Source organism: Pyxicephalus adspersus, chromosome 10, assembly GCF_032062135.1.
Source record: "Pyxicephalus adspersus chromosome 10, UCB_Pads_2.0, whole genome shotgun sequence".
In the NCBI taxonomy this organism is placed as follows: domain Eukaryota; kingdom Metazoa; phylum Chordata; class Amphibia; order Anura; family Pyxicephalidae; genus Pyxicephalus; species Pyxicephalus adspersus.
The window spans coordinates 25,772,323-25,784,486 of record NC_092867.1 but is presented as its reverse complement, the minus strand read 5'-3'; the positions used below and the strand labels follow the sequence as shown (position 1 = coordinate 25,784,486).

The 12,164-nt window shown below is 39.3% G+C and overlaps 1 protein-coding gene across 1 annotated transcript; it reads left to right on the top strand.

Moving 5' to 3' along the window:
- Positions 1 to 326: 326 nt before the first annotated feature.
- Positions 327 to 7,904, top strand: CDK1 (cyclin dependent kinase 1). The gene is made up of 8 exons (XM_072424275.1): positions 327 to 411; positions 3,378 to 3,438; positions 4,570 to 4,726; positions 5,448 to 5,571; positions 5,663 to 5,833; positions 6,632 to 6,795; positions 7,048 to 7,189; positions 7,539 to 7,904. The coding sequence occupies exons 2-8, from the start codon at positions 3,402 to 3,404 to the stop codon at positions 7,650 to 7,652; spliced, it is 909 nt and encodes a 302-aa protein (XP_072280376.1). The 5' UTR covers positions 327 to 411; positions 3,378 to 3,401; the 3' UTR covers positions 7,653 to 7,904.
- Positions 7,905 to 12,164: the final 4,260 nt, after the last annotated feature.

Below are 12,164 nucleotides of genomic sequence, written 5' to 3'. Positions count from 1 at the left end.
ATTGGAAAAAAAAACAGCTGCAGTTGTACATTCTCCTTGCATGTCTTTCCTATAGCTTTCTGCTTCGTATAAAATAAAACTTTATTAAAATGTCTTCTAGCAAACGTTGTTGTTATTTCCTGACAAGAAAACATGAATTCCTTCTTTATAAAACACACCGACCGGGCGTGACAATGACAATATATTATACACAAAACTAGAACACAAACTCAGTACATGTCCCTCCCGCACTGCTTTCCTCTCACCGCCCTTCCTCGTACGTTTCGCGCCGTCATCATAGCTCTAAGCTGATTGGTTGTTTTGAATGTCCACTAACTTCCTTGATTGGGCGAGCCCGGCAGGCTTTGCGCGGCTGGTTTGAAATCTCTTCAGTCTCGGGGTGGCCGTCTGTGAGGAGGAAGCCGTGCTCGGGTAATGGGCCGGGGGAATGCACCGATTATTCGGGGGTACGGGAGGGGAGAGGGGCCATAATGGCTTGGGGTATTCATTAATTATCCATTGTTATTTCTGAGAGTTCCAGCTCTATGTGCAGCATGCTGCCTTCTCTCCTGACCATGTGTGCGCTTTTCTTGCTGGGCTCTGTAGTTCACCTCGCGTTGATTGATCATTTGTGTTTTTATATTCCAGGAAAAGGATTTTGGTGATGCAGCACACAGCTTCCTGGGGTATGTGGTGTATGTATCTCAGGAGGCTGTGGGTTATCTTTCAGTCTTTACTGCTGCAATGGTAAAGATGGAAGGAAGGAGCCCTCCCCTGGGGGGGAATCACATTGTTTTCCCCTTTAAATAAAAGGGATATCCACCCTATTATCTATGTTAAAAATGTGATAATAGGTTCTCTGAGCAGGTTCAGACATGAACAGTGGATCCTGCACAGCTCCCAGCAGTTGGCAACTTGCCGGGCACTCCAGTGCCAATTCTTAAATGTACTGGCATTTGACAGTGGGTGGCAGTGAGTATTGAACTGCTCACCACCACCCCTATCCATTCTCTACGGGGCTGTCATAGGTAGATGTTACATGGAGCTGTCCCCCGAAGTTCACTGTCATGATGAAGTGGTAACCAACCCTGAGGTTTCCAATGATGCTGATGTGGCATTATAATGCATGGTTTATGCTTAAAACACGCAGCCTGACATTTTCTCAGACTTGAAAGTGTAAATTTCACACCCAGTCTTATTGCACTTTGCTCTTACTTTGCCCTGATTGCACCTTATAATGTGATGACCACCTCCTGGAATATTGACCAGTCAGCAAGGATTTAATCAAATAAGAGGGTGGAACAGATAAATGTGATCATCTGCTGCCTCTCCTCTAATCCTGTACATTTACAGACCAGTCTTCAGGCAAATTATTAAATATTTATATAGAGCCATCATGTTAGTGCTGTATAGACAGACAACAATATGTCAGATGACATCCTTGTAAATTGGAGGTGGAAGCTAATGAAATACTCAACAGCTGTGCACACAATGAGGGAGATATTATGAGCTGCTTGGGCACTTCCTGAAAGTATATCATACATAGATCTGCATGTATATGCAACGGTCATGGAAACCATAGGGGAGAGCCCTAACCTTTCCCTTACACCGGCTTTGTACGTGGAAACAAACCAATCCATTAGGGTGACCTACCACCAACTGTGTAGATGATGTATTTATTTTTTTATAATCGCATCTGACATTTGTAAAGAGGGCAGTAGTTGCCTAAGAGGGTCGATATTTATTTACCTTTATTTTTCTGTATTGCTGGAAAAATTGTCCTTTGCCAAGGTCTGCTGTAAAGTTAACTTTCTGGGGCTTTGTGACTCTCTGGGATTCCCTGCAGGTTCCCCACATTACTACAGTGTCCAAATGTTGCATTGGTCTGTCTGGTAAATTTTGTAATTTTTGCACAAAAATTGCACAAATTTTTGCATAAAGGCACTCATGGACATTTTTGTTGCAGCTGGATTGGCTGATGTTGTGTATGTCAGGTAACAGCAGACACCGACAACAGTCCGATACTGAGATTTTCCTGCAGATTTCCTTTATTACCTTTCATGTAGGTTAGAATAACACTTTGCAAAGCTGAATGGTTATGTTTGGAGACCAGGTGAGAAATACAGGATCTGAAGGGACATGATTTATTCTCCATGGCTGGCCATTCATCTGAGGTTAGTGGTTACCTTAAACATTGCCCTGTTAATGAGGATAATACTACTTAGTCAAAATACTCTTCCTGGGTATAGCTGTAGGCAGTGAGATCTTTGTATAGAGTCATGTGAACTGAAACTTCATTCTTGGTGAGCGGAGGTGACTAAATGGCCGCAATCCCCATTACTGTCTTGTAGGGAGCCTGTATGTTGGCAGATCCCATGCAAATATATTGTTGGGTGGCCTTACCACGGAGATCCCACAACCTTTACTCCACTTGCTAGAGTAGAACTTTGCATAGAAGAGCTCATTAATGCTCTGTAATCTACTTTTATATATGTTAAACATAGGCATAGCTTCCTACAATTTTTTTCTGTGTATGACCATTCAAAGGCAGTAATGAATTTACAAGTGGTCATTATGTGCTTGGATTGTTTCACTTTTAAGCTAAGTACACATGTCCAGTGGTTCTCGCCGGATAATCGGCTTAGGGCCAATATCGGACAAGAATCTGGTGTGTGTACAGCGCCCATCGTCCGAATGGCTGTCCTGGTGGATCCATGGATGATATTCGATGAACATTCCTAATGCAAGGGAAGGGGCAGGGTGCAGCTCCGTCGTTCTCCCCTCTCCATAGAGCAGAATGGTGCTGTATGTACAGCACTTGTTCACGCATCGTGCAGTGCTTAGTCCTTGGAAAGGATCTCTTTCCAATCACTATAATTGCACGAGTGTATGCAGCTTTATTAAACACAATCAAATGGGTAATTATTGCAGAAATGGACAGGTGATGGCCCTTCTGCAATAATCCTCCTACCTGCCTGATGGTTTGGGTTTATGGCACAAAGCTGTGCTGCGGATTCTGCAATCCCAGCTTCCCCTGTCAGGAATGAAAAAAATTTTGCACGCCCACATGGTAGTCGCATCATCCCTGCACAGCCAATCAAGATGGGCATTAAAGAGCAGGGAGGATGGCAGCACCCTACCAGGTAATGGGGACAGGTGAGTAATGCTGGTTTAGTTCCACTTTAATGTACAATTCAATCTGTCTTTGTATTTAAAGTGTAAACTATTCACATTCCAATAACATGACACAGTTATTCAGTAGACTAAGACAAAGTGGGACTTTGTCAGGGTGCTGTTTAGGTAATATTGACCTTTCTGGGTGCTCCTTGTATAATTGTTCCATACAAATAAATTCTAGCGCAATATACACTGTTTAACTTTTTTTTCTTTTCTTTCAGGGATTTTTACAGAGATCAACAAACATGGATGAATATGCAAAAATAGAAAAGATTGGAGAGGGTAAGTTTATTTATTTTTTATTACTTCTATTTGTAAACTAGACTTTTGGGATGGTTCATGATTCAGTTGTATGGGTATACTGTACTGCTGCTTGTAAAATAAAGAAAACTCTTAAATACGTACGGATTCACCAGCTTTTGGGCTCTAAAACTGATGTGTCACTGTGTAATGTATGCAGGTTTGGGAGCAGTGGGGGTGCATATGACAGCACTTCTTTAATTGCAGAACTCTTTTCCTAATGCAGCAAACTCCACAGCCAGCATTTTCTGAATAGTCTGTAAAATATGGGCTACAGTGTGCATTAACCTTGTTCAGTATAACTAAGTGGTTAGCAATCCTTTAGACTAAGACTACATACACATCTGCAATGATTCTTGTCCGATTATCGGCTCTGGGCCTATATCGGACCAGACTCTGGCGTGTGTACAGTGCTTGTTGTCCATTGTCCGAACGACCATCCTGGCGGATCCATGGGCGACGAACGATCGTAATGCAAGTGAAGGGGAGAGTGTGTAGCAGGGTGCTGCTTGTCGTTCTCCCCTCTCCATAGAGCAGAATTGCGCTGTATGTACAGTACTCATACAGTATTCATTCATCGTGCAGTCATTGGAAAGGATTGTGAAAGATCCTTCCCAATGATTTATTCCACGTGTGTCTGTAGCTTTATTTACTATTTGCTGTTTAGGTGACACATTTTTACGTTCTCTCCTTTGCTACTCCTGTAGCTTAGTGAATGGTGGAATTGTCTTTTAGAAATGTTGGCTTAAGTTTCTTATTTCCACAAGTTTTTGGTACTTTTTTTATTAACAGGTGTTTGTTTTGGTGTGCAAATTATTATCATGCCTGAATGTCTGACTCATGTCCCTCATTTGTTTAGACTTTGAAATACACACCTCTGTAACAACATCATTATTTGAGAGCATTAGTTTTCTTTTTGTTTTTATAACTGAAGCCAATTTCTAAAACATTTTTTTTTTTTTTTTGTTTTAATTCTATCACCGCAAAAGCTCCTGTGTAGCCTTGTGCACTTTGAAGTTGCCTTGGCCGGTTATAGTCATACGTCAGTTTTTTGAATATTGGCAGACCCCTGTGTTTTAAACATATTAACCATATTACATCTGTTTTCTATAGGTACTTATGGGGTTGTATATAAAGGAAGACACAAGGCAACTGGTCAGATTGTTGCAATGAAGAAGATTCGTTTAGAAAATGAAGAGGAAGGGGTTCCAAGCACAGCTATCAGAGAAATCTCTCTTCTTAAAGAACTTCAACACCCCAATATTGTGTGGTAGGTGTCTGCTTTCCAATTACAACTTATAACTACATCATGGTTGGGGCACACACTTGTACATGTTAAGATATGCAATTCCAGCCTGACCAGTATTTTTTTTTTTTTTTACACACCGAAAACAATCTGCGATCAGTCACTGCTGACTCCATGGCTGCATCCTGGGTATTCAGCTGGTGGCAGCAGATTGCATTCCTCCAGGGCTAGTAGCCACCCCCTAACTGTTAGCTGCTTGGCTCGTTGGCTTTAATACAGTCCTAACCAGAGCATGTGGCAAGTGAACTTTGATTATTGACAAATATCTATGCTAAAACAGAATGACACTCAGGTTACGAACATTTTAAAAGGAGTGTTTGGTGATGCAACTAAATTTTTTCATGGCACAGAATTCCTTTAAGGATTTTGTGCCTAACACCAACAAAAATTATTGGCTTTTAGTCAGGCTGGGAGGAACCACTGAAAATTATAGGGAGCAAATATTAAACATACCTGGAAGTGTTTACGTGCAGTGGTAATAGCTGAGCAACACTAGGGAGTATTGGCACATTGGATGCAGACAGGATGGGTATTTAACTTCTGTTACACACAGGTCAAAATGTGTTCCTTTAAACCTTTTTTTTTTTTTTTTAAGAAAATGTACTATGTACAAATGGCTGTAGAAATTCAGTGGTTCACATAATCTTATAGGTGAGCTAAAATTATTTTGTTTTTTTTCCTGCAGCCTTCTAGATGTTCTAATGCAGGATTCCCGGCTATATCTTATTTTTGAGTTTCTTTCCATGGATTTAAAGAAGTATTTGGATTCCATCCCTAGTGGCCAGTACTTGGACAGTATGCTTGTTAAGGTTCGTATCTGTTAATAAATAAAACTGTATTCATTAATATGTCTCCGTTGGGTATGTGGTCTCTGTTGACATTTTTGTTTTTCTTCCACAGAGTTACTTGTATCAGATTCTACAGGGCATTGTGTTTTGCCATGCCAGAAGAGTTTTGCACAGGGACCTGAAACCTCAGAATCTTTTAATAGACAGCAAAGGTGTCATAAAACTGGCTGACTTTGGGCTGGCCCGAGCATTTGGAATCCCAGTCAGAGTTTACACACATGAGGTGGGTTTTAAACATCACATGGAAAGCAAAAACACTTTAGCAATGCTTTGTGTACAGATCAAAGAAAAGCTGTAGTAGATTTTAAGTTGATGGAAGAATTTATAGCCTAGATCCAATTTATTCAGTCAGTAATTCAAAATGTTCTAGCTGCAATGTTGTTATCCTCTTTAGCACTGCTCCTGTTTTCCATTTCCAGAAGCTCTTCAGTCCCTGCTGCTACTGCTTTTCTAATTTCAATAACTCTCAATTTTATCCAAAGCACTGTATGAGCCATAGCAGGTGTGGGCATGATCCTGGGCAGTTCTAATATCCAGGTCTAAAATTGTTCCTGGACAGTGTATTACTGTCCAGTGCATGCTGCCCCTCAGGAGGAAGGAAATGGGATGTTGGTGGGGCATCTTGAACGCAGCAGAAAAAAATCATTGGAATCGATAGTGGTTTTCATCTCAAGCCCTGCTCCCACATGCTTTTGCCTTTACCCTCCTAGTGGAGATGTTACCCCATCTTTGCCCATCCTTACTGACAGAAGGAGGTCTGGACCCACACACTTTCAGTTCCTAAAGGGCAGTACTATATGGATACTTGGTACCTTGCTGGACTGCAGCACTGCTGTTAAGGATGCAGAACAGGCATTGGAGTAGAGATTGTACTAGCACATGTCCTAGGTTTGACATGCCTTCCTTAGGAAACCATTGGTTTATAGATCTGTACCTTGGACACAGATTTTGTACATTCTATTTTTGTTATACAGTCATTTAACATAAAAGATAATGCAGATTGTTCTTTTTATTTTTGCAGGTTGTGACCTTGTGGTACAGGGCTCCCGAGGTCCTTTTGGGTTCTGTGAGATATTCTACACCAGTTGATGTGTGGAGCATAGGAACAATATTTGCAGAAATTGCAACAAAGAAACCTCTCTTCCATGGGGATTCTGAGATAGATCAGCTCTTCAGAATATTCAGGTATGTATGTATTCTGTCTCATGGATTAGAAAGTGATTAATAAATGTACTTGGAATTGTGGTGCAGATATCTTGCTGTTGTGTCGGCACAGTGAAAAAGCTAAAGGCTAACTGCACATGAAGCCAAAATTTAAACATTGGGTGCTCTGACCCACTAATCCTTTGTCTATATAATGTAAATGCTGCATGCTGTAGAACGGTCTTCTCAGAAACATGAATACATTCATTGGATGCTAATACAACACCTTCACAGAGCTTTAGGGACACCCAACAATGAAGTCTGGCCAGATGTGGAATCACTGCAAGACTACAAGAATACATTTCCAAAATGGAAAGGAGGCAACTTGTCTGCAAGTGTGAAGAACCTTGATAAAGATGGCTTGGACTTGCTTTCTGTAAGTATATATTATGTGCAAGGATCATATGTTAGTCATGTCTAATCTAGTGTTACCCTGATTTAAAGGAACAGATCTGAAATTAAATATTCAGATTTCGAACACCTGTGTGAAAATAGCCTTTTTTGGGAATAGGTTCTTGGGTTTATGAACATCCAATCTGGCAAATGTTATCAGTTCAGTGTCCAATTATTTATTTCTAAGCATTTGATCTCCCCATACACACTCTTTTAACATTGAGATTCTTCTTATAAGGAGCTTGTGTGTCAGGTGATCCTCTTTTAAAGAAGTTTGCAAATACTTCTTCCATTTCACTTTCTCATTTTGTACTTTTTTTTATTAAATGCAGAAAATGCTCATCTATGATCCAGCAAAGAGAATTTCTGCCAGAAAAGCCTTACTTCATCCGTATTTTGAAGATTTGGATAAGTCAAACTTACCTGCCAACCAGATCAGGAATTAACCGTTTGAAGCCCATTCTGGACATTGACATTCTATTCACCACTGATGTTCACGTTTTTGTTTTGTTTGTTTACTGTGTGTGTATTTGTACATGTCCTTTTTTTTGTATAATTCCCTCATGCAGCTGCAGTATTTGCAGTTTACAGTAATTGCATGTATGCATTATCCCTAATACTTGTAAATATTGACCCCAGGGCTGTGTACAGAGAGACATCACAGCAATTGTTTAATAAAGCTCTATATTCACCAATAATTCTACATACAGTATGTGCATGTTTTCTTCAGCTCACATCCTCCTGATGGACCACTCTTATTAAGTGAGAGAACACAAAGTAGAATCTTAGTGTCTTGTGATATTCAGCTTCCTTTGTGGCCCCTGATGTCCTCTCAAGGGGCTGTTATAGGATGGTGGTCTGACTCCTGTTGCATAATACAAAGCAGAGATTGCATAAACTGTCACTGTACCTTCCAAACTGATAATTGGCGCTTTTGAAGCTTGTCTAGTTTGTTACAATACATTCTTTCTAAGTGCACTAAGACTTGGGTAACCTTGTAAAGCGATTACCTAGTACTACCTTTTTAATATGGTGGAACCCCTGCTATAATGACAATATCCACAGCTCACATTACATTAGCTTGATGGTCCTTACAGATAGCCAAAAAGATAATTGGTGTCTGTTATAACTGATATGAGAGCACAAAATTTCCGCTTGTTTTGGGAACTGCTAGCAACCTCTGGAGGAACCCTGGCTGAGAAATATTGACCTAGTTTGAAGCTAAAATATTATGTGATAGACTGAATGGTATATATTTTGTTTGAGACATAAACTTAAGTAGATTTCTGCACTAGAATATTTGTATCAAAAATCAAAGTGGGTGAAGGACTGAATAGAGGCAGTAATAACCAAACAGTGTAATAAAAAAAAACTGTATAAATCTGGACAGTGAATGGTTAGTTACCTCAATCCATATATCAGTGATAGTTGTTCTGATGTCTTTTTTTTTTTTCTCTCAGTAATCCAGTTCGCATACTCCCTGTTGAAATGTCATTATGCTCTTGGGGTGGAACAAAACTCAAAAAGTGCACCCTTGCCTTTCCATGCTATCCAGCAATGTCTTGAGTTTTAGGTGGTCTTACCTTCTCATTGATACAGCACCATCTTGTCAGGTGGTACGCAGTGGGGAATGTTCTTATTAGGCCAATAAATACTGTTAGTTAGGTAGTTGACAACTAATAATCCCTGTTGCTAATTAACAAAGAAGAGAGCATAATAGTAGTTTGTGTTGGGAATGTTTTTCCATGCTGACAATACCGGCAGTTAAAGTCTAGCAATAGCACTTACCTCTAATGAGCACCTCTTGTCCGTGTGTGTGTGTGTGTGTGTGTGTATATATATGTAAAAAAAAAAAAAAAAAAAATATATATATATGTGTGTGTGTGTGTGTGTGTATGTATATGTGTGTGTGTGTGTGTGTGTGTATGTATATGTGTGTGTGTGTGTGTGTGTGTATGTATATGTGTGTGTGTGTGTGTGTGTGTGTATGTATATGTGTGTGTATATATATATATATATGCGCTCATTTTCAGGGTAGGGCTTTTATTTGAGCATTCTCCAAAAATACAGAAAAAGTTTTGGGTAAACAATGTGTGTGTATATATGTATTTTGTGTGTGTGTGTATATATATATGTATATATATGTATATATATGTATATATATATGTATATATATATATGTATGTATATAATTTGTTTTTTAGAAACTTCAGGTAAAGACTGGGACAGAGAAAAAAAAAAAATAATGCATCATATAGTCAATCATAGGGAATATAACCTTAATTTCATAGATTTTTTTGCTATAATCCTGCCTGCCTATGCCCAAACGAGTATAATTTTTGGTAGTTTTTCTTTCTGATCTGAATTTGATCGCTAAACAAAATGCCTTATAATCTCACTTCAGTTTTTATAGAATCTTCATGCTTCTGTAAAAGGATAGGTTTTAAAATCAAACCATAAAATACATTGTAACATTGTAAATATAACAAATATATTAAGTCAGTATATATGTGTGGAGAATATTACATGTTGCTCAGTACTAAATCAAATCTGATGCAAAATGTCATAGCTTGCTTTTCTGTGGATTATACACTTGATAATTAACATGCAGCGTTGTGCTTCTCTATGCTCACACAAATCCTCAGTGATGATTTATAATTTAGAGTCCTGTGCTGTATATAGGAATTTTGCCTGATTGTGAGATTGGTTGTGTTTTTGCAGGTGCACTGTATGCTCTGTTCTCAGATAACAAGCCTATTGTAAGAGGCACAATGCTAATTGAAATCATATTACAAGGAATAGCAGGTCTTTAGAATGTAAAATGTTCCAACAAGAGAACAACTATGTCATAGTGCAAAAAACAATGCCTTGCTGTCTCATGTTTCAAGCTTCATGTGTATAAGAATTCCCCATTCATACTGTATAATGATGAATACATGTCGCTGTGGAGTGCTTTAAGCTCCATGTTATTTTTGTGTACATTACAATCAGTTGTACAATGCCCAGTGATAGCACTCTGGAGAAGCTGTTATAACCCAGTAGGCCATTGTTTCTCAACTAGGGTTCCACACACACACACACACACACACACACACACACACACACACGTGTCGCATGCCAGCCCGGCATCTGCATCTCATGGCCTTGCGTACCCAACGTTCCCACGCCGGGGATGTGAGACCAGGGGACATAGATGCTGGGCTGGCATCGCCAGAGAACGCCACTGGCTCATGGGGACCCCTAGTGTGGCTTGAAGGTTATCACTTTTTATAATGAAAATTAACTCACTCAGGATTACCACCAAGGAGCTTCACAAATACCAATGATCTTTTTAGCTATCTGTAAGGCTGGCAACCTTACTACTGACCGGCAAGGTAAGAGTCATTCTTCCCACTGACCACTACACTAATATACTGTAAGCTGTGGATATAGTAATTATAGCAGTTTCCCTGAAGACCTGAATGTTAAAATGATTGAGAAACACTGCAGTAGCCTGTTCTGTTTGGGTATTATCCTGGTAAGAAGAAAAAAAAAACTTTAAAAACACCAGAGACTTTGTAGGCACACAAATAACTTACTAAAAACAAAGCAACTTTTTTTTAAAAAAAAAGCAAAACGAACATTTTCAATTTATATACAAAAAAAATCCACACAAGACATTAGTGCATATTAAACATCAACGCGTTTCGCAGACCATAATGTCTACTTCAGGAGCAAAGTAGGGGCATATCAGATCATGGCACAAACAATTGACATGAATAAAATACAAATCGCCCAAACCATATTTGACCCATAGCTGAGGACAGTAGAGGCACACTGCGTGACATGGAACAGATGGGGAAAAGTTGGTCCACAGTATCAGTGAAGTGTATTAATTAGTGCTACATTTTAGGTTAAACACTTTTTTTCAATTCAGCAATTGTTAAGCTTAATTGCACCACTGACCCTAATGGAGGCAGTACTTAATACACTTCACGGATGCTGTAGTTGGACCAACTTCTACCAGTTCCTGTTATTTTTGTTTTCTTTTACTTCAGCATAACATGTATGAATGGGATGTGGCATTGTTTCATGTGTTGACGAGTGGAACACGCAGGAGAAATATATCTATTTGTATTATCCTGGTAAACACAAATAAATTTCCCACTACGTTTTTTACTTGACAACACAGTTCTAAATATCTGTCTTGCATCTACTTATAGCTAACTTATGTAGGCATTACACATTTACAATTGTGTTCAGAATAATAGCAGTGTGTTTAAAAAAAGTGAATATAGCTTAAAATCCTTATAATAGCTTGTATTTCCTTACACACAAATGCTTTTGAAATACTGCACATTCATTACAGAAAGTAAAGAAAGGGGAATATTAGGCTGTTCAAAATATTAGCAGTGTCTGCATTCTTTACAAATTCAAACATTTACTGTATTAACTGGAACATGTTTCAAGATTTTTGCTCTTTTAAATCACTGAACTAATATTTCCTAAGCACTTTCCTTGAGAACTGATGCACATCTGTGTTGCATGGAGTCAACCAACCTCTGGCACCTGTGCACAGATATTCAAGCCCAGAATGATTGGACTGCATTCCACAATTCAGCATTTCCTAATTTTGCCTCAAATAGCATTTTTGATGTTTCCATCTCAGATAATGACTTATTCTTCATGATGCATCTTTTCTTCTCAACCCTCTATGCATAGAGCGGAGGTTGAAGTAGAAAACGACACCGGCCCCATGAAGTCTGCAGCTGTAAGAAACAGTTATTGTTGGATGTACAGGAGGATTTGTTAGGATGATCACTAGTCACATCTTCTGCTTTGTGCATCAATCAGCTACCCTAAATGTTGTTCATCTAAGAAGAACACCCAGGTCCCTCCACCTAGAAGCAGATTTACTGCCCTCGGGTTCTGCTGTAAGACAGCCCTTCTAGGATAATCCTCTACCCCACCCAGGCTCC